The sequence below is a fragment of the Pteropus medius genome, unplaced genomic scaffold (assembly GCF_902729225.1).
Source record: "Pteropus medius unplaced genomic scaffold, Ma_sr-lr_union100, whole genome shotgun sequence".
NCBI lineage: Eukaryota > Metazoa > Chordata > Mammalia > Chiroptera > Pteropodidae > Pteropus > Pteropus medius.
The window spans coordinates 5,053,512-5,080,261 of NW_024350923.1; the positions used below are offsets into that span (position 1 = coordinate 5,053,512).

General features: G+C 53.5%; 1 protein-coding gene across 1 annotated transcript in view; it reads right to left on the reverse strand.

Annotated features, from left to right (window-relative positions):
• Nucleotides 1-819: 819 nt before the first annotated feature.
• Nucleotides 820-26,750, reverse strand: part of PACS1 (phosphofurin acidic cluster sorting protein 1) — a 102,887-nt gene continuing 76,956 nt past the window's right edge. The window contains exons 4-25 of the mRNA XM_039840841.1: nt 26,325-26,549; nt 23,768-23,912; nt 23,422-23,513; nt 23,249-23,329; nt 20,839-20,886; nt 20,481-20,540; nt 19,494-19,654; nt 19,065-19,158; nt 14,612-14,692; nt 13,217-13,332; nt 12,905-13,040; nt 11,596-11,700; nt 10,791-10,897; nt 10,067-10,221; nt 9,821-9,931; nt 8,987-9,089; nt 8,506-8,548; nt 6,504-6,546; nt 6,083-6,218; nt 3,699-3,925; nt 2,323-2,442; nt 820-2,194 (exon numbers count right to left, since the gene is read on the reverse strand). Of these exons, the coding sequence (XP_039696775.1) occupies nt 2,079-2,194; nt 2,323-2,442; nt 3,699-3,925; nt 6,083-6,218; nt 6,504-6,546; nt 8,506-8,548; nt 8,987-9,089; nt 9,821-9,931; nt 10,067-10,221; nt 10,791-10,897; nt 11,596-11,700; nt 12,905-13,040; nt 13,217-13,332; nt 14,612-14,692; nt 19,065-19,158; nt 19,494-19,654; nt 20,481-20,540; nt 20,839-20,886; nt 23,249-23,329; nt 23,422-23,513; nt 23,768-23,912; nt 26,325-26,549 (2,505 nt within the window). The 3' untranslated portion in view covers nt 820-2,078. The remainder of the gene's footprint in view (nt 2,195-2,322; nt 2,443-3,698; nt 3,926-6,082; nt 6,219-6,503; nt 6,547-8,505; nt 8,549-8,986; nt 9,090-9,820; nt 9,932-10,066; nt 10,222-10,790; nt 10,898-11,595; nt 11,701-12,904; nt 13,041-13,216; nt 13,333-14,611; nt 14,693-19,064; nt 19,159-19,493; nt 19,655-20,480; nt 20,541-20,838; nt 20,887-23,248; nt 23,330-23,421; nt 23,514-23,767; nt 23,913-26,324; nt 26,550-26,750) is intronic.

Genomic DNA, 26,750 nt, shown 5'->3' on the forward strand with positions numbered 1-26,750 from the left:
GCCACTCAGACACAAGCCGAGGTGTCTCCTCTCACCCACCAGTCTGCGCGCTTCATCTGGTAACTCATGTGTCCCTTGCGTTCTGGGACTCTTCCGCAGACCTCACTGGACCGTCCCCTTGGGGCGCAGGCATTAATTCCATTATCCAGGCTAGGAGCTGGCACAGGGTCACACCCCGGGGTCCCAGAGCCTCCCTCTGCTAGACCATCTGACCACAGGGCTTCAGGAGCCAGTGACAGCCTGCCCCACTTGGCTGCCCACCCCTCTGTGGCTGTGCCCTGCAGGGTGAGAATACCAAGCCCCGCAAACCAGCCTCCACCTCTGGGTCCTTCATGGGAGGCTTGGTGTGCAGGGCTGTTTCCCGTTTCTAAGGTTAAGGGCAGACAGGAAAGCCAACTCAGTGAGGGACCCAGCAGCCCCACTCCCTCCACCTACAGAGGCAGAGAGCCCTTTGGCCTCAGACCTCACCACCGTCCAGAAACTATGGCAGGACATCAGCCTAGTAGGGGGAGAGAAGCCAAGTTCTAATTTTCAATCAGAGGAGTGTCCCTAATGTGTCACTGCCTTGGAAAGTGGAATTTTGGGGTGGCGAGTCCCAGGGAAAAATGGGATTTCAGTGTGGGAATGATGGTCTGTTTCTGATTCTACTTGCCTCCTACTGGGCCAGACACCTCCGTGCCTCTGTTTCTATGATTAAGAAAAACAGGAATTTGCTTCTTTCCAGCCAGTTCCTAGTAGATGAGTGGAGGTGGCTGCGTAGCGCCGAGGGGTAGGGGTCAGACGGATCTTGCGTCAATGAGAGGCACAGAGGCCCAAGGCTTGCTGGTTGGTAAGAAATCACCGGTTTATTGAATGAAAAATCCAGCATCCACTCAGCCCCTCCCACTCCACCCCTCTCTGCGGCCGGGACGGTAGCCCAGCCCCGAGATGCTCTGGACAGCAGGGCCGAGCTGTGGGTGAGAACTGGGAGTTTGGAGGAAGGATGGAGAATGAGAAAGATACTTTTCAAAATGAAGTTCTGTGCAAAACTTCTAGAAGGGGTGAAAGGGCAACGGAAATTTCTGGAGGTGCTGGCGGGAGGAGGGCTGCAGCTAGGATCCTGACCCAGTGTGCTTAGCCTCTCCTGAGAAGGCTGATGGTCAAGGCTGAGGAGGGGCTCAGACCCCCAAGTCCGTGGTGAAGGAAGGGAATGGCGCCTGCAGGAGGGCGACCGGACTCCGGGGCCCAGGAGCGAGGAGGGGCAGAACAGACCAGGGAGAAGGAGACGAGTGGACGTGGTGGGAACAGCGGGGTGAGGGGGCTGGGGGGCCACAGACGATATACTGGTGGAGGTCTGTCTCCCATCTCTCCTGAGTCCAGAGTTTCAGGAACAGGCAGACTGTGCTGGGTGGAGGGCTGGGAGGCAGAGGGAGGGGAATCAATAACAAGGGGGAGCCACAAGGACAGGGACCGATGCCCAGACGCGTCACATGGAACTATTGAGAGCCTGGCCGTGCAGAGAACCAATGAAACGCTCGGGACACACATCTACAGGGGACCTGGGGGTGGTCAGGAAGTCTCGCGTGGGAGAGACCAGGAAGACCCCTCTGTCACAGAAATACACAGCATGGACACAGAAACGCTGTCCTGGGGGCGGGAGCTGCCCCTGTGACTGTGCAGCGGAGGGGGTCCTGTGGGCTGTAGAAAACGGGAGGGGGAGGGCTGGACTTCCCGCTGCGGGCCAGGATTCCAGCTTTCCCATTTCCAGGAAGGGAACCGGTGCCACATGGCAGAAAGAGGTTGGAAGTCAGGTGAAGGAAGGCCCGGAGGACTCAATTCCAGGGACTGGTGCCAGAAGACAAGATCAACATGCCCCACGCCTGGATCAGGAGGGAGGGGGCTGCCCAGTGATGGGACTGAGCAGTGGGGAGGAGGGGACGTGTCCCCTGTGGCAGTGTCCTTCAGGACTGGGCAAGGGAGATGCAGGCCCCAGGGCCAGGAAAGGGGATGCTGGGCCCGGGCCTGCTGGCCTCCCCCTGCCTGCAGGCGGTGAGGCTGGTGGCAGTGCCAGGAGGGAGAGTGGCCAGGAGACAGTGCCCTCAGGTGGCCTTGCTGCCACTGAACAGTCCCACTGGAAAGTGCTTGACATGGGTGGGCCACTGGGCCGCTAGCTGGAAGAACTTGATGTCACTCCACTCGACTCCATCGATGGACACTGGGGATGACAGGGGGAGGGGAGGGCGTGACCAGGACTGCTAAGGCCACCTTCCCAGGGTCCCTGGGGGGGCATGGCCTCCCCGCCCCCACAGTCCCTTGTCCCCTCCTCCTTGCCCGCACCCATACCTCTCAGCATGGTCTGCTGCTGCTTGGCAGAGCAGATGAGGCGGCTGATGCCTTCGATGACCTGGCTCTTAGAATCCACCTCTTTTTCTCGAGGTTTCTTGCTCAGGAAGATGGTGGGAACTGAAAAGCAAGCAGGAATCCCATCTGTTACGGCCCCTGGTAAAGCAGCCATCCCTCCCCTCCCCCAGCCCACCACCCCCTCTTCCTATGGGTAGGGGAGGTGATCTGCAGAAGCTAACGCTTCCTCCCTGATCCCAGAGTCTTTGAGTTCCTGCCCTGTTCCAGCTCTGTTCCTTCCACCCCCTGGGCCTCTATATCTTCACTTGTGTAACGAAGACCGAGGACCAGATGGTCTCCGAGGTCCCTTCTCGCTTGAATGTTCTAGGCAGCCTGTGAACACTCGCAGGCCATGGAGGAATGTGCCTGCTGCCGCCAGGAGGCAGGCGCACAGAGTTTGTACCAGCTCTCTCCGAGGGGTACTCCTTGTTCCACTCCCGCTTGAGAAGAGGCAAGGACGGGGGGCACCGCCCCAGGCTAGTCTCTGGGGTGCACCTGTAGGTTTTGGCTATGGGCCTGGCACAGCCCCTGCCCATCCCCCAGGGGATCTCTGTGGAGCAGAAGCTTGAACATAAAGCAGCCCAGCTGCCTTGGGAGAGCAGAGAAGGGAGGGTCCGCAGTCAGAGGAAGCCCCCTCCCTGAGAGCTGCGGAGGTGGCGGTGCTGTGAGGGCCCTAGGTCACACCAGCCTGCCGCTGCAGGATACTGCCAGGTCTGCGGGTTTACAACCCGGACTGACAGCTGCGAGTGCTGCCCTTGCACGGGCCTGGTGGCGGGGACTCCTGCCAGAGCGCAGGCTCCAGGGCCCCCCAACTCTACCTCTGGTGCCTGAAGCCGCTCCTCTTATCTGGAATGGGCTGTATTCCCCTCGTTTCTTAAAAACAACTATGCCCTTTTGCTCACGAAGGCCTGAGTGGCCTCCAGGGTTGGGTGTGAATGTGCTGCTCCATGGGGCCAGGATGACCATGGGCTGTGGCATGGAGATGTCCTTCTCTGTCACAGTCCATCCCTGAGGGCAGTGACCAGAAAGGGTCCCTTCCTTACAGCAGCGCAAACTGCCTCGGTCCCTGAGGTGCTGCTGCTCTGCAGGCAGGGACCAGTGACTCACTGGGGATCCCGGTTTCCTTTGTGACAGGAGGAATGGCCTTGTCCCACGAGGTGAGGTAGGACCCCCAGGGGACCCCAAGCTGGACCACACGATGCTTGTGCTGCCTCACCTTCATCCAAGGTCTCCCAGAAGCAGATTCCATCCCAGACCCTGAGAGAGGAGGCTGGGAGGTCTGGTGGCCCTGATCGTCCCTGGCCTCAGATATTAGTTACCTTTCTTGTTCTTCTCTTTGGTGACCACGGTCATTGCCATGGTGCCGGAAAGCTGAGCCTCCCCACCATGGGGCAGGCGGGAAACCTGCACTGAGCGGAAGACGCTCTTGAGGGTGTTCTTGGAGCTGGCATCTCTCTTGTCACCTTCCCTCCTCCGCTCCCCGGGGTGGCCTAGCCAGTAGTCCACCTGGAGGCCAATCACGTCCCCATATGGACTGCTGGGGCTCCTGGAAGAGGGCAACAAGAACGGAGAGTCAGCACTGCCCTGGGTCCCCAACTACAAGGCCAGAAGCGGGTGGTGGAGTGGGGACCACCAGGCTCTGGGAGGGGCGAGGGGAGGCGGCAGGCTAAGTGGCTCCAGGTTCCCTCTCATCTCACAGGATTGGTTTGAGTAAGATTGAGAGTCAGGCTGATCTGAGGACAAAGCCAGGGGAAGGAAAAGACCCAAATCACTGTGAAGGAACCAAATAAGGTCACAGGAGACAAGGGAAAACAAGCAGCTTTATGAAGGAAAGGATGTATGCACACGCACCTGTGCACACACGCATCCACACACGCACGCGCACACCCAGCAAGCAGAGCCTAGGCAAAACGCGGCCGAGGGTCAGGAGGCGAGGCGGGGCGGAGGTGGCAGCACTGCCCGGCTCCCGCGGCCCCGGGAGAGCTGACAGGTGCTGACCTGTGACTTTCTCTTATTCATGGCACTTCTAGCTCAGGGATAATTTCAGCTCCGAGAGGAAAAAGAGTTGATGTTTTCTTGAAAGGAGGTGTCAGACACAATAGGTACACAGGCTACAGAAGTCATCTGACATTTCGCTTTCTGCCTGGTTCAGCGGTTCCATGAAATACCAGCTTAAACTGGCTGGGAATGGAGGTTGAGGTGAGGGCTGGTGCCCGGGCCCCCACGGAGCCTGGAACCCAAGGCACAGGGGCCACGCCTGGCTGGGTGGGATCTCCTCCTTTCCCTTCGAGAAGGGAAGACAATAGGAGGAGAGAGGGCAGGGAGGACAAGGGCTGGGACCCGAGCTCTAAGGCAGGCTTCTCGCCATCCTAGAATATTTCATCATGTTCTTTAGGGACCATGACAATGTCGCTGATGGTTCTGGTAAAGCCCCAGCCAGGGAAAGAGGCAAAGGCAGCAGACACGGAGGGAGGAGGGGCACGAGCTCCCGTCTGTCCCAGCCCCGCCACAGCCCCTTCAGCCCACAGCTGCCTCCGGACGCCTCCCTGCCCACCTGGATCTCAGCTTTGGATACTTCACATCTTAAACAACTCCCCTCCCCTTCATTACCACCCTGAGACTACTTTTCACAGCACCTCCTGCAATCTACAGTTTCATCTTCTGTGCTGCTTCGGCCTTGCCCGGGCCCAGGAACCTGAGCGCCAGGACAGGGCACTGCCCGTCTCATTCGTGGAGACAGCTCCGCTGTGCTGAAGGACAGCTGGATGCAGGAAACAGGGCAGCACCGTCTACGTGCCAGGGACCAACACGCACACACGCTCTTATTTACGCCTCACAACAAAACTGACCTGGCTACTTCACCTCTGCTTTCACAGAGTAAAAAATGAAGCTGAGTAACGTGCTCAAGGGACAGAGTCTGTGATTGACCCAACTTTAGTCAGGCTCCTGAACCTTCTTCAGGCCCATCTGTGAACTTCCTTATAAAATCCAGTTTCAGCAAGAACCCAGCTGAGGCAGCTAGCAGGACCCCTCCGTGCCCCTAATCTGATCACCCTGGACATCTATCTGATCAGGTTCCTCATCCTCCAGCGCCCCCAAAATGTCTGACACCCTGGCCTGCCTTCGGCAAGAGTCCTACTGGGCCAGCTTAGCCAGAGCCCCCGACCCGTGATGCTTTCTCTCAGTGACTTTGCATCCACTGAATCCCACTGCTCCTTGGCTCTAAATCCCCATTTGCTTATGCTGTGTTTGGAGTTGAGCCCCATCTTTTTCCCCCACTGCAAAATCCCACCCCAGTGGTCCCTACACCTATCACAATAGTCCCCCTCTTGAATAAAGCCTCCCTTACTGTGCCTTAACAAGTGTCACTGTCACACAGAACCTCGGCTCAGACTCAGGTGTGACTCCCACACTCCTACTACGCTGGGCAGTCCCACGACAAGACACGCACACAGCACATTACAGGTAACCGATGGCCCCTCATTCAACCTTATACCTCTGTGCGACAGGGCAGACAGGGCTGTTCGATGACTTGCTTGGCTGGTGGCCTCAGTCTCTGAGTTCTAACTTTGCCCGCATGTTCTCACCACCACACTACTGTCTAAACTCAGGCACTGCCACTGTTCCGCGACGCCGCAGGCAGCAGGGCAATCAGTCGGGTGCTGGGCCCTGATGGAAAGACAGGTCCTGGGGACAGCCTTACCCCACAACGGCGAGGGCACTGCTCATGGACGGGGAGGAGGGTGGGGTGGCCATGGCATCTCGACTCAGTCCCGAGCTGGAAGGCGGTGATGTGGAGGGCACGGTAAGGCTGACCACAGGTGAGTCGTCTCCATCACCTGTCAGGGGACAGTCAGCCAGAGGAGGCAGAGGACGCGCTGGTGGCAAGGAGTCGAGGTACCCCTCTGTCTCAGTGGCAGCCTGCTCTCTGCTGGGCCTTAGATGCCCGCTCTCAGCCCCTGCCACCACTTCACCGGGGGAGTGAGGGCGCCCACAGTTGCCCTGCCCAAACTCTGACTTAACCTAGGACACCCCAAGTCTGTGCCTTCTGGCTGGCTGGACTAGAGAAGAGGCGGGGGAGGCACCGCCCTCACTCTATGGAAACAAAGGGGCCGTGCTCTCACCTGTAGCGGAAGGAGAGTCTTCGACCAGACCCACCTTCACCACCTGCAAGGAAAGAAGAGCCGGCGTTAGGTCCTCTCACCAAAGCTGCACTACTGGAAGCAGATGGCTGGGTGCAGCAGCCATCACTACAGGTTACTTGAGCGGAGGCTTTTAAAATCTTTGTGAATCCAGATCAGCCCAGATCTTTGACAGATGGGAAAAAACCCAGTTCCAAAAAAGGAGGTGAGGGCACAGCAGACCCTGTGGCTCTTCCCTCGGGATAAGGGCAAGGCCACCTCAAAGGCGGGAACTTCCATATCCTGATCTCCTTTCTTCTAAGATCACACGGCAGGAGGCCATCTTCTCACGTCAGAGAGAAAAACGAAGAGCCACTGTGAGAAAGCGAGGGAGGTGGGTGTGGCAGGGAGGAGCTCTATGCCAAGGGGACACACAGCTGGAGGAACACCAGTGAGGCAGGGACCCAGGTATATCCCCTCGAAGGCAGTGGCGTGGATTCCAGCTCCCAGAGGAACTTTAAATGTCTCAGAGAATTCTGGGAAGGATAGAGGGCACCCTCAAGTGGCCAGCAAAGGGCACAGCTAGAGACAAACTACTTGAAAGTCACAGCTGTGGCTTGAAGTGACGAGTGAAGTCCTGTGAACTGGCAGGCCCACGGCCTAGCACTTGGCGGAGGCTCAGCAGAGCTGGGGAGGTCACGGAAGGTGGACCCTGGGTACTGGTGTGAAGTGGGGATCACGCGCAGATAGTCCCCTTAAGGCTGGCTGCTCAGAGTACAGACTGCTATTCCCTGAAATTTGTCCCAAACTTTCTAGGTATCCTTAGTTTATATTCCGGGAAGCAACACACTGACACTGAGCTTTCTGGATATGCCCCCTGCTCCCCTGGTGTTCCATGAGGCTGCCGCCTCCTTTGTTCCTTTAAATTTTTTTTTCTCTCTCTCGGCTATGAGGCCAGAGTGGGCAATGATCCATGGCTCCATGAAGATGTTAGTCCCAGTGGCTAATGGGGTCTAACTGGACTAGCCAAGATGGCAGGCTCTGTAAAGCATGTATGAGAAGGGGGAAGAGAATTTCCCCAGGCTCGGGCATCTCCCAAGATCACTCAAGATATCCAGAACCTGGGACAAGCAGAACACAGGGCCAGTGGAAGCTGGGCTCCTCACCTGCACATGCCTTTCCCCCTAGAAGCTAGGAGGGATCCTCGAGATTACAGGAAAAGACACAAGCTGATTTGGAAAGAAAATCTGATCATCTCACACATGGGAATCTGAGTTTCGGCCATGTTTCCACGGTGTGATCTGGACCCAGCAGGGTGTCTGCCCGGTCCCCTTGGGGCTTCCTCTCTTGGTCAGTCTCTGTCTTGTGGCCCAGCTACCACCAAAAGAAATAAAGGCCAGTACTACCAAACACCAAAGATATCCACGAGGTGTCCCCTTCGTTTTCAAAATCCACTAGTATAGTGACTGTCCCTTGTCTAAATAGAAGGGGAAAAAAACAGACCTTTATTCTCACTGGTCTGACCCTAAAGATGGAAACAGATACTTCTCTCCAGAATATCACCAGACATTATTTCTGGGCAGCTTTCTTTTTTCCTGGAGTCTGCAGAAGCCATGCTCTGGACATAACTCCCTAGGCCAAGGCACCAGGTTCAGGTGAGATACCAGTGATGATCTGGGAAGGAGCCATAATTCGGCAAAGGAGGACACTAAAAGGAGCAGCCCAGTACGTGTCCCAGCCCACCGTTTCATCGCCTCGGCGCTGCTGACATTTGGGGCCAAATCCTTCTCTGTGGTGCGGGCCGTCCTGTGCACAGCAGGACGTTTAGCAGCATTTCTGGTCTCTACCTCCTAGATGCCAGAAGCACCCCCACTCCAAACAGTGCCAGATGTCCCCTGGGGGAGAATCGCCTCCGGATGAGAACCGCTGTCTAGATGAGTCTTTCACGTGTGTGTGTGGGAGGACAGGATGGGTGGGGCACAGAGGAGAGGGGGTCAGTACTCACGCCAATGAAGGGGATGAACTTCTGATACGAATCTTCATCAGGGCTGTTGGGAGATAGGAAAGTTTTACAGTGGGCGAGACAGTGCGGAGAGCTGGGGACATACGTTTTTCATATTTTATTGTGGCTTTAAGGGAGTCTGGGTACTAAATGACACTTCGTCACGTCACCTCATCATGTCACATTTCAGGGTGAGATGAAGAGCCACAAAATCAAGCAAAAGACCCGATTCTGCACACTACGCCCCCTGCTCCCAAGTCTGCACTTCAGGCCCTGGGATGGGCATCTCTGTACTGAGGCCCCGGGCAACGGGGTGGGCCTGGATGGGAGGCAGGAGAAGCACTGTCTCCCTGTCTCTCACATTCTCCTACGTCTCTACGCAGGGAAATGGGGAGGAAGGACAACGTGAAAAAGCAAAAAACATTCAAGTCTGACCTAGCCCCACCCCACCTAGTTTTATGCCATCTCTCAAAGTCAGACTTACAACTTATGCCTGCAGGTCAGCATGGCTTCGGCTACAGGAAGCTGGTGTGTCACGCCCGCCCCGTTGACATACTGCATCACCCGACCCACCACGTCCAGTTGCTCTGCAGAAAAACGAGATAACTGCCGATTGATTCCAGCAGGCAAACCTGATAACCTGCTTAGAGACCCGCGGGAAGACCTACAAGTGGAGGCAGAGAAAGGGTTCTAAAGATCGGCTGGTTCTGAATCCACCGCATCACAAGCCAAAGCGTTGTTCGCCCCCTTCCACCTCTGCTGGCAGCGCCTCCCGGCCCCGCTCTTTCCCAGGCTAACCACAACTTTTGCTGACACCAACCTCAGAACCTAGAGGAACCCGTCTGCTCCACCAATCTGTGCCCATCTCTTCCTTCAAGGTCTGAGGAAGTACCCACTGCCTCTCAGCCCTGCAGAGCTCAAGCTTGCTCCAAAGCCTGCCACTTTCCTCTGCATTTCAGAAGACATGGCCAGGGTAGTGTGGTTCGTTTATGAACAGATTACTTAGGAACGACTGCCTGCTTCTTATATTTGATCTGAATTAGGTATGTCCTCTGCAGCGCCCCCTCGTGGCCCTTCTCATTTCCAGATGTACAGGAGCAGAGCACACAGCAGAGACTGAAAGCATCCAGCATGGGAAGGCTGAACTTAACGGCCTCCTCTTAACAAACACCGATGAAATGAACACGCGAAGTGAGTGGGGGAGCTAGCGGCACAGGGCGGAAGAGCAGCATGCTCCCCCTGCCGCCTCCTTCAGCCAGGACTGGCTCTCCATGAACCAGGCGGCGCTCTGTCCCGGTCCCTTCCCAGGGCTCATTACCTGACACTGGGGGCTCCGAGCGGCTGAACAGGTCTCTCCAGCCAGAATCAAGGAAGGTGCTGCTGTATCTACTGTCGACGGAGCCCAAATATTTGGCCACGGGGTGAGAACCTGGTAGGGGGAAACCAGAGAAGGCAAACTGCTTAAGGGACGGACTGACGGCCGGGCCTTTGGTCTCCCCGACTGCGCAGTCCGAGGACCTAACCCCGCCACCCTGCGTCAGCGGTGGGATCTGCGCATCTTTACCGAGGGGGATGATGAGGAAGCGCATATAGCCAAGCCAGTCGGAGGTTTTGCTGGCCAGCGACTTGACGAAGAACCGGAGGATAGAGCTCAGGTACGTCTGGCCGCCCAATGCTGCCACCTTCACTGGCCTTGGCATGGAAGAGTTGCAGTTGCAGCTGGGGAGCAAAGGGACAGTCACAACCACTTTCAGGAGGTTCGCCAGCAGCCTGCTCGGAGGAAGGCCCCAAGCTCAGTCTTGATCTCAGCAACCCACAGGGGAAAAACAAACTAATCAAATAACAGAGAGAGACAATAATGCACAGCGCTTCTGCAATCTGGAGAGAAATACGGGACCAGATGGGGCAGGTCACTGTCCAGAAGAGGGGACTGGCCAAGGCTAAGGGGGACAAGTAAGGCTAAGAGGGATAGTAGTGAAAAGATTGTGTCACACCCTGGGTTCTCTCTTCCCAGCTTTCTTCATCACAGGTTTAAGAAGGTGAGGAAGTGACGGTGTGGCAGAGTCCAGGCGGGGAGCCAGGGAGAGAAGGAAGTTGCCATTTTCTAAGCCCTGACCCTCTGGGGCCAGCAGGGATACCCGAGTACCACGGCCTGCCACAGCGTGACCGTGCACCGACTGTGAACCCTTGGTCTGATGAGGCCAGGAAGTCCTGTCGCCGCTTGGAAGTCAAGGTGGGAGGATGAGGTCAGAGGAATCCCAAAGGGAAGAGAGAAGCCGAGCTCTTACTAGCGCTGGATACGGGTGAGCAGGGCGGACAGCACGGCCTGGACCTCCACGGTGGAGCAGGTGCACACGACAGGCTTCCGCTGGTCTTGGAGCAGCTCCGCCACATACTGGAAGCGGTGAAGAAAGGGGCAGGGACACGGGTGAGGCCACATGGCAAGGGCTCTGCTCCCCCAAAGATGCCAAGGGGGCAGGCAGGGCTCAGCTCAAGCTGCAGGGCCCCATCCTATCCTTCAGGCCACAGCTGAGCAAAGGCCAGGTTACTGGCTGGACCCTGTGGAGCGTGCTAACCGGGAAATGTGGGAAGCTGAGGAACCTTTAGGTTCTCACGTTGCCGCTGTAGCCCACACTGGGGAAGAGAGACTCTGGCACCAGGATCTAACTGGGCGGACAGCGGTGAGTGGCGGCAGGCAGGGCGTTGCTCTGTCCCTTCTGAACCGTCTATGTGGAAACTATGGGCAAGCGCTGGATTTTCCAGCCCTTTGTGCTTCTCAAGGTGCCTTCCTTCTGTGAATCTGCCCGACGCACAAAACTACCCTGGAAAGGAGGTAGGACAGGTAAACTGTTGCTTTTCTACCGATGAGGAAACGGAGATACAGAAAGGTAGTGACTTAAGGTCACACAGGCTGGAAAATGACAGATCTGGGACTAGAGCCCACAGGTACGGGCTTAATTCAGGATAGGAGGGGCCTGAGGTCGGGGGATCATTTTCCTATTTCTCCACGCCCTGCCTCTCGAATCACCCACCCCGGGGGTCTCTTGCTCTCCAGAACCTCTCCTCCCTCGCCCTGCCGTCTTCAATGTCTACCTGGCCCTGCCAATCAGTGGTGTTCACAAGAATGACGTTTTCTGGGAGGGCTGCGTCTGAGACCAGGATCTGATTCAGTTGGTCATATACCACCTTTCTCGGAATCTGCAGGGACAAAGGGTCTGTTAGGCAGTCCCTGGGAAGCTGGAGGGTGGGGCCGGGTGGACTGGTGAGTAGAGAATTCCTGGAGCAGCGGTATGTGGAGAGCTATGAGGAATCTGGGGCGGAGACCCAGCATTCCACTGGCAGGCCTGGAGAGGAGGACAAAGAGAAAGCAGAGTCCTTGGAGAATGCACACATCCGCTGAGAACAAAGCCACAGCAGTCGTCCTGAAGGGGAGGGCGGACAAAGCTAGAGACGCAGTAAGCATCTCATGAAGGGTACGAGGCAGGGCACAGCGGGAGAGGCAGCATGGAAGGACCGGGAGAGGAGGAAGGAGAGAACGGTGAGCAGGTGCTCGCGGGAGCGAAAATGAGGGCAACGGGGAGAGAACTAACGAGATGGCAGGGAGCGCGGCGTGGGGGCCTGCTGTACAGGGAAGGAGGCGTTCCAGGAACGGTGATTAACAAGAAGGACAATGCCTCGCCCCAGGCTCTGGGCTATTCTGGTCTCTGGTTCATTTTCAGCTAGGTAATAGAGTCAAACTCAGGAAGCCACATTGACACAAACTTTCCTCCCGATGATATTTATCAGGTAAATGAACAGGCTTGCTGTTAACTCTAGAAGAACAGTAGCTGCGTGAGGTGTCAGTTCAGAGAACGTCCCTCCCCTAACCCCTGGTACCACTGGCCTTCAAAACGAAAACTCGTCCCCAAGGTCCAGTTTCCTCTGTGCCTCTCTCTAGGACACTGAGGTCTTTCAATCAGATATTTTACTGCTGCTGACATGCCAGCCTGAAATGAGAATAGCAGGCCCACAGCGGTACGACAGGTGTCAGAGTGCAGGCCAGTGACATTCAGTGAGACTCTGATGGCTGCTGTCCCCCAGAACCAGTCACTGCACAATCCCCGCACTATTGTCTGATGGAGGCAGAAGAAGCAGAACAAACCAGAAGGCGTGGAATTGCCACTTGGGGTTGATGGCAGGCTGGGATAATGCTGGCATTCCTCACTCCCTCTCCGGCTCCCCACAAATCAGCCCACAGCCAAGACCACACTAGTGGTAAATAACAAGTGCGCTAGACTTCGCCACCGAGGTCTGCTTTCAAGACTTTGATTTAGAGCATTTCCAAGTAGCCCTCCTTCCCTCCCACCTGACTGCCCGAGGAAGCTGACGACCCGGAAGCCAAGGCCCAGGGCTGCTGAGGTACCTGCGCGCTGTGGCCCAGGTCGGGCGAGCGCTCGCTGTCCGAGCTGTTGGTCCTCTCGCTCAGGGGCTTGGAGAGCTGCCGCTCCTTCAGGGGCGTGCTCCGCTTCTGCCGGGGGGTGTGCGCCCCATCCATCTTGCTGCGGATGTGTGCGAAGGGGGTGGTGAGACAGCCCCTCGGACCCCAAGCCCCGTCGACCCACTCTCCCCCGCCACGAGCCTCTGCTAGGTGTGGTCGCAGCCTTGTGCCATCTACTTGGCTTCCTTCACTCCAGCCCCCGGCCCTGTTTTTGGAGCTTCTCCCCGTCCGGAGTACCTGGGCGAGGCAGAGCCTTGGAGATCCGTTTTGCTGGACTTCATGGGAGTTTTGACTTTCTCTGGCACAACCAGACTTGTGCTGCCATCTCCAAACATGTCCTGGTCGGTGATCTCCTGCCACGGAGGGAAGGAAGCAGTGTGGTTACTGCTCACTCACTGCCGCCCCCAGCGAGGAGAGTCAGCCATGTGCTCTCCCTGGAGCTCCTGTCTCAGGCGAGGACAGTCATTTTAACTGAGTGCGCCCACTGTCCTCACTGTCTCTCGCTGTTCAGTCTGTTCTCTGCATTTACGAACTCTGTCAACACACAGACCTGATGATCTGGCTTGTCTAGGTGGGAAGGAGAGAGCGTTGATCAGGAAGTAACATGACTGAACTTCATTTTGAAACGGCCACTGTGCAGTATGGACCGAAGTGGGTCAAGAGTGGAAGATGGGTTATTCGTAGCTGGGTTATTCGTACCACTGGTGATCCACCAAGTGCAAGCCGTGTAAGTTTTAAACTAATCTTGAATCAAGCCTAATGTTTCGTCATATGCCAGACCTTTAAGGCAGCGTTATTTATGATACAAAACATACACCTAAAGTAATTCTTTCTTGGACTGCTCTCAGCCACCAGGTCTCACTGTGAGGCTGACGCACAGCACACCCCCAGATGGCATTCGGTTAGGTTCTCTGTGCCCATCCACTGTGTCCAGCCTCCAGTCTCACTGGGTGAACTTCGACATATCCCACGGGGCCCAGCTCAGATGTCCCTGCTGTCAGATCGCTCTGTCCCTCCCTGGGCCTCTAGACGGGGCATCCGCAGGTTGGCTTTCCCCTGGAGGGCGGCACCTGGGTGGCAGAGATCTCGCGCTCTCACGTGTGCATCTTCAGGGCTTGGCACACACAGCTAGCTGCCCAGTATATGTGTGTGGAATTCACTGTAATTAAACTGGCGCCCCAGCCAGTCCGTTCCACGTCACCAGGGTTTGGCCCGCACTCCTGGGCCGCTCCAGCATCTGAGAGGAAGGAGTTGCCCAGTAATCCCTCAGACATTTACTGCTGTGGCTGACTGGCCACGGTAAGAGCAGCATGGGGAGATAAGTGTCGTCATCTCTCAGAAGTAAATGAGGGTGACAGATAATGAGAAATTACCCAAATTAGCATTTAATCGGTTCTAACCAAAGGGCAGAATGGGGACATTTCTGGCTTGCTAATCTGGGGAATAACCTGGTCTTCAGAGTAGGTTACATTCCATAGGTAAGGATTTCAAGAGAAAGAGAATACAGGACCTTTATAAGTCTACAAATTTACGCAAAATTTCCAGGGTGGTCCTGAGGGTCTTTTTGCCTTTATTTCTAAAGGTACAGAAGCTATTTTAAACGGCTGAAACAGGAGACTGAACCATACATACCAGAGTGTCTGTTTCAGTCAAGCTGTCATCTTGATTTTTAATCCAAGCAGATTTGACTTTTTCTAGAGCAGCCAATTCCATCTGCAAAAATTATAATAATTAGTCATCACCAATCCAAATAACTACCACTAACTTGTTTTCTAGGTCCCTAAAAACTTAAAATACTTTCACCTAATCTGAAGACGTAATATAATATTTGGGATTTTCATCTTATTTTTGTGAAAACTAAGCACCAGAGGGATCAGTTATTTTTATAGCGATTAAATCAATAACACAGTGAGATGTGGAACCCAGAAATTCTGACTCTCACAAGATGCTACTAGGGAAGAGAAGCTCAAGTGTAGAGGACTTCGCTACGGGATCCACAAAGTCTCGTCCTGACTCTGGAAACCCCCCTCCCCGGGAGGCCGACACGAGGCCTCTTCTGCTTGTCCAAAGTTGCTGAGGAGGAAGCAGGAGCTTATAGTTCAGGTCTTCGATTTTGAGACTAAAGACATCCATGGTAGCCAAATGCTTTTTGCTTGGCAAAAAACATAGAAAATCCTCAAACAAAAGACACCCAATGTTAAGCAATTTAGGTGTGAATTAATTCTTTTTGTCTCCAACTCTTATGAGCATTTCTCATAAATATTAAAAATTTATTTTGCAAATAGAGACACATAGCCAGGTTTTTCATATTTGCTAATGTTGCTTCTGGCTGTGCATATACCAATGTCAAAGCCATAAGCAGTTGAGGTTTGTGGGACTTAGAATACAGGAATGGGTTTGGCCTTGGTGAATCTCTTTGGTTCTTATGGGGAACTAGGAAGTCAGAAAAGATCAAGGATATTCCACTTCTTCCTAATTACTCTGAGTAAATTAAATATCACTGAGAAATATCAGGCTAATAAGCTCATGGAGTCACTCAGCAAACTAATGAACAAGGATCATAAAAGTAGGCCCCTGTGTCATACTCTGAGCCAGGGTTTCTCCATCTCGGCACTACCGACGTTTTGGGCCAGATCTTTCTGTCGTGGGGGATTGTCCTGTGCCACAGGATGCCAGTAGGAGACTCTCAACCCTACCCCACCTCCCATTGTAAGAGCCAAAAATATCTGCTGTCATTGCCAATGTTCCTTGGGAGGTAAAAATCATCCTGGTTGGGAACCACTGCTCGAAGCCATCTGCAAGATTAACCCAATGTACTTTAGCCAAGGCCTGTGACCCAGGTCCTAAGATGGTTTGGCTCAGAGCCACACACAATAGGATGCCTCCAGACTGCACAGCTACTTCACCTGCACACTGTTTAGATGAATAACCAGTGTTGAAAGAGCCTAGAATCACGATGAATTTCTGGCCAGACTTAAGACTGAAGAGGATTTCACTCAGTTTTGGATCTCAGCATGACAAATGAACGGGGGCAGTAACTCCATTCTGCTCGAAGGTTTTAAAGCAGCATGCCCTGGGGTCAAGTCTACGACAGCTACAGCATGTGTCCACGGCACAGCTGCCACATCTGACAGGATCTTTAACTCGGGATGGGTCTGGAGGGCACCTGCCAGCTATTTACTGGCTCTTCTAGATGTTCTCGACAACCCCGCCGGGAGCAAACTCCGATTCTCCAAGTTTCTACCCCCATTCCTATAAACACTAAGGGCTTTTCTCACGGCAGGACCCTGGGACACCAGCAGTGCAGGAGCTATGTCTAATTGTGTGACACTGGAGACAGATGCTAGCAGCCCGAAGCACTGTGCCCATGGGGCAATGGTGGCCGCCACAGAGGGTGCATATGCTCCTGGGTATGTGGCGGGGGGGTGGGGAGGCGGGCAGAGCCGGGTAATATTTGCAGCTATCATTTTACGAAGCACTAGTCTTTAACGCCATTATCCACAATGCTATGGGAACAGCGACTTTCAGCAGCAGGTAGTCTTGACTGAGAGTCTGCATCTCCGGCTGCCTTGACCAACGCACAGTCAGGGCTTGCTGTTATCAGCTCGGAGAACCAAATCTTGCTTCTTGGGAAAGCTCAAGTCTTGAGAAAACTCAACAACTGTAGTAATAATCTGTATCAGCAGAAATTCTTAGTGATAAACTAAATCCTTTGAAATTTAGGGAACAAACAGGAAAACTTAGAAAAATGAATAGGAATGCTAGGAAATCAGGGAGAGAGGATAAATGCTGGCAGCATGTGCACGCCTGCCTACGTATGCGCAATCTCAGTATTTTTTCCTAATACATTTAGAAGCTATCTGCGTGAGAGCACAGCCTCGCTCTGCAGTTCCTTCCCAAAGTGCCTTTCGTACTAAAGGATTCCAAAGTTCCACGCCCACATCAAGACATATGGGGTTTTTCAAAATAGAAATATCACAGAGAATCAGCAAAGCAAGTCTGAAATCTGTCCAAGGGAATGAGAATTTGAAGGACTCACTAAAAAGACATCCAGATTCAATCGGTCTCAGGAGCCCAGACCGGAAATGGCTCTAAGAGACTACGATAATAACAGCAACAGCAGCTTACCCTTCTTGCATGCTGCCCATGCAGTTAATCGACCCATTCATGCAAGCGCCCTGCCGGAGGCTTTACCTGCATTCTCTCATTGTATGTCCACACTACCTTGTGACGCATGTGCTTTTCACTGCTACAGAATTCACAGATGAGGAAACGAGGGCTTCGTAACTGCCCCAGAGCACGCAGACAGCGGAGTGATGGAGTCCAGATCCAAACTCACAAGTCTGACTCCAGGGCACATGCTCTCAAATCCAGCGCCACCCAGTCCTAAATAAATGTTTTTCCTAAACAGGAGCCCTTAGGCCATCGTATTGTAAAGATACTCAATTGACTTTTGAACAAACTAGGCTCCTATGCCAAAGCCTCTACTTTACAAATAAGACACCCGAGGCTCAGAGCATTGGGATTTTTCTCTCCGAATTTTGTTAGTCATGTAACTGAGACTGAAGGACACCTACAGACAAATTCTATCACCCCAGAAACACCTTCGTTAGTATAAAAGTTTCCCTTAGTGATTTAACACCAATGATGCCCAGAATTCACTGGTGTTCGCGCACCACGCTAGGTACTGTGCTAGTTAGTGCTTTAGCAGCATTATCTCAGTTAACTATTTAACTGCATTTTGTCACAGCAGAACCCTGTTCTGCACTCCTAGGACACTGTGAAACAGTCCTCTCCGGCCACGTCCCAGGTTTCTCTCTAGAAGAATTATCCCTTCTATTTCTATTTAAGATGGAATCTGGCTCTGGTGACCAAGGATCTGTCCACATGGACAGTGACAATTCAGCAGGATCATTCAGCGGCCCCAGGACAAAGAGCAGCTACAAGCCACGTCCCAACATAGGAAAGTGAGGCTTGCTCAGCTCCGGACCACAGGGACCTGGGCTGGGCAGTTGCTGGGAGTGCAGGGTCTGCAAGTGACAGGCCTGAGAATTCTCTGGTGGGATTCTCCCATGTGGGCTGCAGTTTTCCATCCCGCATTTCCTCACTAACGCCACCTTCCGCCAGACTGCCTGCTGCGCCTTCACCAGGAAAAGGGATTACGTAGGAGACAGCCCCACCTGGTGGCAGCAGGCAGTAAGGCAGCCGACAAACTGCCTGACAGTTTGTAGACGTTTGGTACAGGTGGCAGCCCTTCTGCAGACAGTGCTTTTCAGGGGATGGAACACCTCACATGCTTCACCTCTTTCTCCATGATTACTACCTATTTGAAAAATGACTTCTGTGTTCCCTCTGTTCAAGAGGCAAGAATAGGAGGACTTAAAGGATTGTTTCTTTGCCCTAAGACAAGATAGTGAGCTTCCAACAGCAACTATAAGCTGCACTAAAATCATGCACAGCATCTTGCCTTTAGTCATAAATGAAGAAAAGAACAGCTTCCCAGGGCCTGAGGTAGGTCTAGTATCTCCCTGGGTTCCTGCCCCTGATCTCCTGTCAGGAGGACCTTGGTGGGGGGCTCCTGGGGTGCTACAGCAGAGAGCTTTCTCCTCTTGCTCACTAGGCAAAATAGAAACCTGCCCACTAAATTATAAATTGAGGGCCCTGCCCCCTCTGTGAATAAACCTACGTTATGTTCGGTGTCCCTGAACAGACCTGTGGGCTTCCTGCCCCCTTTACAGCTGTTTTTTCTCCAGCCTGGAAGGCAGAGCCGCTTGCCGTGGGCCGGACGCCATGCTCCTAGCTCCCCTGCGACGAACGCTGAGGGAGAGGTTTTGAGGCCCTGTGAGTTGTGGGAGGGAAGGCTCCAAGCACGGTGGGAAGAGACCAAAAAGAACACCCGCCTGGCCACAGCGGTGCCCTCAGAGAACTAAGCTACCAACTAGGACCGAGGAGGGCCTCCGAGGCTGGAACAAGATGAGCTTGCTCTTCCAGGTCACAGAATGAGCCCGGGGCACAGGGCCCAGAGGCTAAGCCCCGACACTCCCCAGGTCCCTCTCCTCTACCCCATAGCCACGGTCGTGCTCACAGGGTTGGTGGTGTCTTTGCCGAGGCTGCCCTTGCTGTTGAGGCTGCCAATCTCCGTCTGTGAGCTGGACTGCGACATCCCCTCAAAGAAGGGCCTGTGGCGAAGAAGCACAGCCAGGGTCAGTGCGGCCAGGGCTGCTCCTGGAGAGCTGGGCAAGGCTAGTGTTCAAGGAGGATCAACGACCTGGGCTTCAAGGACACTAGTGAGGAAGGTCACAGCAGAGGCTCAACAAGTAGGGGCCCAGACCAAAGGACTTCAGGGGGAGTCCTATCAGGACTTTTGTCAGAGGCTAAAACAACGATCTTTATCCCGATAGCTGGAGGCTCAGCGAGAGCGAAGAACCAAGATTCCTGAGTAATGGGGGAAGTGAGGCAGGGGGTCTGGGAAGAAGTGTGGGGAGACAATTTGCTAGAGGAGGCTGGGGCTCACTTGAGCTTGGGCTTTGGAGTGCTAAGGATGCTCTCCGTCTCCTCCATTTCAGGGCCACTGTCGCTGGGGTTGTACATCTCCAGACTATCATACAGTTCGTCCAGGTCCTCCTCCACCTCTCGAATCTGCTCACGGGACACATGTTCCAGCCCGAAGCCCACCTGCAGGGAAAAGAAACCTTTGAGTTTGGGGTAACGCCTACTAACAATTACGGTACACCTGCCGCCCCTTCCTCCCAGACAGGTACCAACTGGCCTCCCTAACCAGTGCCCCTTAAGGGACATGCTACAGCTTCGCACTCAGCGAGGTGGTCCTGATGTCCTTGCTGTGACACAGTCCTGAGTACCTCCCTAACACGCCACACTACGGGCCTGGCGTCAAGAAGAGAAGCGGAAGTACCAACGCGCTCTGCCAGAGGCCAGGCCTGGGAAAACCCGTGACCCTGTGCATGCTAGTTCCATCTTCCTCTACGGCCCGCAGGACAAAGAAATCCCTCAACTATTTTCACCTCCACCCTTTTTTCAGTCCACTGAGAAGAGAGAAGCCTATGAAAACGGGCAACGGGCCCGCCCGAGCCCAGGGAAGAAACTGCTTCTCTATTAACAGTGAATTCTTGGTTTCAAAAGCTGACCACTGAGGACACTCCCACCTCACAGGCTGTTGCTCACAATGTTCCCCTTGGGATAGGAGAAAAGTTAACCAACACCCACGACTGGATTTGTCACTGGTAGCGCACGGCAGGGGCCTGGCGCTGGCTGAGGGCTGGGGTGCCCGCACTGCCCTTGTCTCTGAACCCCAGGAAGCCCAGGGGCTGCGTGTGAAGCATTCCTTTCTTACTTCAAGTACTTAAAGCCTCTGTTTAGCTGCCCTCTCACCTGGGGGGTCCTGGAATCTTGACTCCCAGTGACAACAGAGTGCACCTCAGGAATGAGGGTGAATCTCAGGGAAATCCACTCACCATTGGCCTCGGGAATAAGGGGGTCGTACCTCATCGGAAACTTTGAACCGCTTCAGGAGGGCCACGAACTTCTGCTTGATGTTAGGTTGCTGTAGGGACAAATTGCACAAGAGTTCTCAGACACCCACTTGTGGAGCGAATCAAGTCAACAGTGACCGAGAGCCCACTTTCGTGAAGAACTGTGGGGCGACGCAAGGATGGGAAGAGGCGGTATCCACCCCCGGGCCCTGAGCCTGTGAGAGAACACAGGCACACGCATGACCAACTCCAGGGCACGGCACGCTTCCTGGTGCTGCGGGCACAGCTGGATGGACGAAGTCTTGGGGGTCCCCAGGGCCCGGCGCCACGTTCGCCCTGGCAGCATCCACATGTGCACCTGTGGCTCACCGCTTTCTCTCGTCCTTCAGATCCATGCTGCCGACTGGTGCCTTCTACCTGCACATACACAGGTGCCTCCAACTCAACATTTCCAAAACGGAACTCATCGGCACCCCCACTCCGGTTCCCGACATCGGCACCCCGCCCAACCGCCTGGCTCTTCCCACCGCCCGGTGCTCCCTAACTCCTACCCCCTCCATCCGGACACCACTGCTTCCGTCCAGGCCTTTGTCCTCGCGACTCTCTAGGACCACTGCAAGGGCCTTCAGCCGGCATCCCCACCTGCCCGCTTCCAGCTGGTTTCCAGTCCCATTCCCTCCAAAGGCCACAGCGATTATTCCAAATGCAAACCTAATCATGTAACTCTCTACTCCAGAGGTCTTGGTGGTGTCAACCCAACATCCGCCTGAGGGCTGGTTCTGCCTGTCCCTAGCCTCATCTCCCCAGTCACCCCCTTGCACTCCGTATTTGATTAGACACGAACTGCTTTGAGTTCTGTGAAAAGCTGCGTGCTGGGTACACCGCTGGGCCTCGCTCTGCAGTGTCTTCTGCCTTGACTAAACATTGCCCCCAAATCCACTTGGTGAAGTTCTACTTATCCTCAGAAACCTAGGTCTCAGCATGTCAGCGGCGAAGCTCTCCTGACACTCCTGCTCAGTCGGCCACTTTCCCCTTAGTGCCACCTCCATCCTGTACGCGAAGCTCTATCTCTAGCACCTATCTTGCTATGTTTTAGTCACTTGTTCAGACACGTCTGTGTCCCTAGACACTGTGAGCTCCCCAACGGCATGCACTGAGCCTTCCTTATCTCTGTGTCTCTGACTCTGGGCACAATGCCTAGCTTGTGGCCATAAGTGCTTCCTGCCTGAGTCACCAACTCACTATTTGGGGATAGAAAAGACCAACTGGCAAGTAAGACTGAGCTATGCCTTAGAGAAAGGGCAGGGCTTCCAAAGGTGGAAAGGTCATTCGCAGCAGAGAGAAAACCAGGAGTTCACAGTGACAGAGAAGCATTAAACATACTCAGAGAACAGCGCGTCGATCGGTGCATCTAGAACAAAGTGTTCTGGGGTGGGGAGAAAATAAAGAATGTGCACAGAAACTAGAGAACAATTGCCAAGTCTCTGGAAACCTGACTGAACAGTGCCTGCAGCTAATGAAAAAAAAAAACCTTTGGGGCAGTTAACAGGAGAACTGAACTCCAGGAGAAGCTATGGAGGAGGCCACAGAGGAGCTGACTTATAAAGCTCGGTGGGGGAGGGGGGTGGCGCCCCATGAGACGAACATGGGGCCTCTTTGCAGTTACGGAGCAGGAAAAAGAGAAACACAACAGCAGGACCTACAACAGAGCGATCCTCTAGCTCTCCCCATTATCAGAAGGCAATGTGACAGAGTGTTTGAGGCTCTGGCGACATGTCTTATCCGGGCTGTTCGAAGTGCCAATCAGGGATTAGATATCCGAGGACAAGGAAACAGTTCTTGCGCTCTCTAGTCACTGTCCAGTGGGGGAAATGAAAGCTGCAGGCTCGAGGCTTTACGTGTAAGCCCCGTGACACCTCAGGAGGACTGGAGGGATGACTGTCGTTTCATGGTGGAATGCCAGGCTCAGACACGACACATTTGGAAGGTCTGGCCTACAATATTTCACTCCTGAAGGTGATGAGAAGCTCTGCTTGGGGTCCCTAGACTAGCTCTGCACTAGAGAGAATTGGGGTGCCTCTGGGGAAAAATGGAACTGTGAGTTTCTCTTCTAAAAAGCTCCTAGCACTTCCGACTCTCCCACACTTTAGCACAGGAACTCGAGAATCAATCAAAGTTAACCTAGAAATTCAGGTTTTAAGCGTCTCGGTCGAGGACTTTAATTTCACCAAAAATAGTGACTCCTGACAAAATCTTATGCAGGAGATATATAATCCAATGGCATTTGGTCTCTACGGTTATGGATCCATTAAGGCAGGAACTATATCTAATGTAATTAAACCTTATCAAACCCGCGGTTCCAAGCATTAGCCTGTTCTTTCTGGGTAAGTTCAACAAACGATTAAATGGTGAGCCTCTTGGAGAGGACGGGATCTCTCTATGCAGTGGACAGTACACAATGTGAAGCCATCGCCTGGGGAGGGAGGTGGGGTGTCTGAGGTGCCCTGTTCCCCGAGGAAGCATTACCTGTTCCAAAGTCTAAAACAAAGGTACTCAACGTTTTTTCCATCCTAAGACAACCTGAAGAAATAATGCGCCTCTATCGGTAACGCCGGTTCCCAACCAGGTGGTGGTGGAGGAGACAGAAGGTGTGTCGGAACCTTGAGAGCACGGCCACGTGCAGGCTGAAAAACGCCCCCAGAGAGTCTGGACAGACCACTCCCGTCCTACCCCGAAACTGGAAATCTCAGCCGAATGTCGCCAGACCTTCGAGGCTCACCCTGGTGATGGCAGAGGTCGAGGTGAGCTTCCTCCGGGTCTTCTTCACTTTCCGCAGATCCTCATCCTCGTAGAACAGGTCCTAGGTGGGGAGGGGGCGACAACGAGGCTGGGAAAGCCCAGGAGGATCTGGCCCCTCCTCGGACAGTCAGGCGAGTGGCTGGGGACCGTTACCTGTCCATGCAGTGGGTCGTCGCTGCCCTCCTGCTCTGAGGAGAAGCTCTCCTCCTCTTCCTCGGAATAATTGTCGATATCAGGAGAGCGATCTGGAAACAGACAGCCCGGCATGACCACCTCGCGGCGGGCAGGTGCGCCACGAGGCCGACGAGCGGGGATTGGGGCTCTCCTCCGGTGGAAACCCGGCCGGGCGCAGGAGGCCACGCTGCGTTTTTAGGGACCTCTAGGCTTCTCTTCCCTGGGGACGACGTGGACACTCTCTTGTCCAGCTCTCCTAGGACGGGGATGAGGGGATGGGCTGCTTCTTGACCCGCAGGGGCCCCCGACACCGAAAACTTCTTACCAGACAGCTTGGATTTGATTCCTTCGTGGTCGATGGGCTGGCTGGACAGGGAGTAGATCTTTATCTCCGCCACGGGCACGGACACGTCCTTGGCGTTGCTGTGCAGGCCCAGCACCAGCGCGCCCTCGTTCGGGTGCTGCATCACCTGCAGCGGGGCAGCAGCGGGGGCGCCTTACTGCAGAGGGCCGCAGAGCTGTCCACCTCCACAAACCCAAGTGGGTGTGCAAGCCAACGGGAACGGCACCCTGCCAGTACATGTCCTTTCTCACTGTCTTCCAGGTCCACGGCTACTCTTCTCCTACTGCTGTAAGGTCTTTAAAACTGTCCCCCCAGCAGTACCAGCCACTGATCAGGCCATGTGCTTAAAGATAAAAACCAAGGGCTGAGATTGAAAATGACTGCCGACCAAGCTAAAATGACTACATTTTAGTTTAAGCCCCCCAGGGCAACTAGTTCTCCAGGGTGGGTGGCGCTGGTCTGCTGAGAGTGGTCACCTGTGCTCCCCTCACAATGAGGAAAAGGACCTGCGGTACATGAGCAAAGGCAAGGGCCTGACACAGCTGGAAAATGTGGCATCCATGCCACTTCACTAACCCAAGTCCCTCATACTGACAGCAGGCCTGAAGAGGACGGGAAGATGGCTGGGGATTAGCCCAATTATTCTCTTTATTATGGCCACAAAATGTTCCTATTTAAAGCAGAGAAATAAGTTTTAAAACTGATTTTTGGCCCCTTTGTGAGGGCTGAGAGGATTTGGCTGGCATAGAGGGGAAATGCACAAATGGGCAAATACATCAAAGGCAACAGGAGCCTGGTCTCTTACTGTTGGCAAAGGGAAACAGAATTACAGAAAGGCCAGACTAAGCCCTACTGTGTTGGACTGGAATATATGGAATGTGAGCTCGTGATGTAATTAGACAGATGTAAATATAGAAACAGATATGACTGCATGTACATATAAGTGCATGTGCAAGTACATACATATATTTCCTGGCTCTGTCTAGAAGCACTGATACCCCGGTTGGAAAAATGAGCACTCCTAGTACACAGATCTTGGTTTCTAAATACCATTTTCCACTAAAAGGAACCAGGGTTCTTCAGAGAACCAGTTCATTCCAAGGCTGGGTCAGGGAAAGTACAAGATGAGAATAATATATCAGAGAGCAAAGAAGTATGTAAAAAACGATGGGACATAAAGGATATTGGAGGATACAGGAGCCAACTTGATAGGGGCTCCCATTGGCCAAATTTGAGATAATTTGAGCATCAAAACAAAAAATGACGGTAGCAAATTAAATTCCATTGAATAAAGCAGGGATCCATAGGTCCATAACTGATAAAAATAAATGAGGGGTGGCTCCACAGTGTAGCGGTTAGCACATCTGCTTTGCACACAGAAGGTCCTGTGTGCGCGCCCCAGGTGGAGCCATAAACCATACCCCGGGTGTGCCAGGCCCCAGGTGCGTGCCGTGAGCATGTGGGAGGAGACGTCCACCCCGCCTTCAGAGATCCAGTTCTTAAGGGGAAATGGCAACATCCACGGGTCAGGGGTGGAAGTGTGTGTGTCGGGGGAATTAATGAGGGGGAAAAAAATGAATTAAGAAGGGAAAACCTCAATCTTACAACAGAAAGGCAACTAACGAATATCGAAGATATGGCGAGATTAGAAATTCACCGTCTGGCATGCATCAAAGTAAGAACCGATTCAGGCGAGAAATATTAAGAGATGCTCTGACTAGTTGGTGAAGATATGAGGAGGAAAGAGATTGTCACATAGTGTCCAAACATTTATTTACCTATAAAATATTTTTTCAGAGGTAAGTACGATATATTTATTACCCTAATATTGGAAACTGTGGCAGATACCATCTTAACCAAGTGACAAAGGTGACCCCCGGCAGTGGAGCAAGGAGGCAAGCGCGGCATTACTCTGTGGTCATTCTGCCAAAACTGTGTAAGCCGAATCAAATTTTCAGACAACATCAGACAAACCCCCATGAGGAACACTTCATAACGTAACCAGCCTGTACTCTTCACACCATTCTAGATTAAATCACGGGCCCACACAGATCCTTGAGACACTGGCACAATTTGAATGGGGACTGTGGGCTGACTGGTGATCCTGCATCCGGGATGACATCCTCATCTTTGTGGAGGCAGGCTGCTCACACAGGACAGTATTCTGATTTTTAGGAAATTAACGCAGTGCAGTCTTAATGTGTGATGGGCATCCTATATGCAATTGCTCTCAGTGGTTCAGAAAAGAACATGCATAAATGTACACACAGAATAATAAAATAGTAAGGCAAGTGTTAACGCTGAAGAATCTGAGTGAACAGTGTATGAGAATTCTTGATACTATTCTTACGACTTTTTGTGAGGGAGGAAGTACTTGAAAAGAGAGGTATATTCTGAATTTCCAATATAAGAATTAACTTATAAAATCAAACACCCAGCCAGGAGGCTGGAAAAGCTACTCGCTGGGCTTCAATGTCTGGGCCTGTTGTCTTGGACTCTGTGTCAAAAGCCCACAGCCCGGACACGGCGTTCTGCTCACCTCTGCCATGTTGATGAGTCCCACGGCCAGGGTCTTATAGCCCAAGATGGTCCGGTTCTTGTAACGCTTTCTCCTTTGCAACATGATCTGCAGCTTGTTGGCATCTCGCTTCAGGAAATGAGGGTACTGCCAAGTGACAAACAGAGTCGGGGCGGTTATAGCAATTGGCCCCATGGTGGGCTCTGGTCCTGTGGGAGGACACCCAATCTCTTGGTGCCTCACCATCTCCCGTCTAGTCAAAGAGGAATCGGGGTGAAGGAAGTGTCATTAAGTTGCTGCTGAGGGACTAATTCTGCTTGGTGTCTGGCTTCCTCTTTGCGGCTTTGCAGTCCACGCAGGTTTAGAAAACCCTCTCTCCTTACCATATGATTGTGTGTTTTCTCCATGCACTTGATTTAGGCTACTGGGATTATGATGAGAGATGGA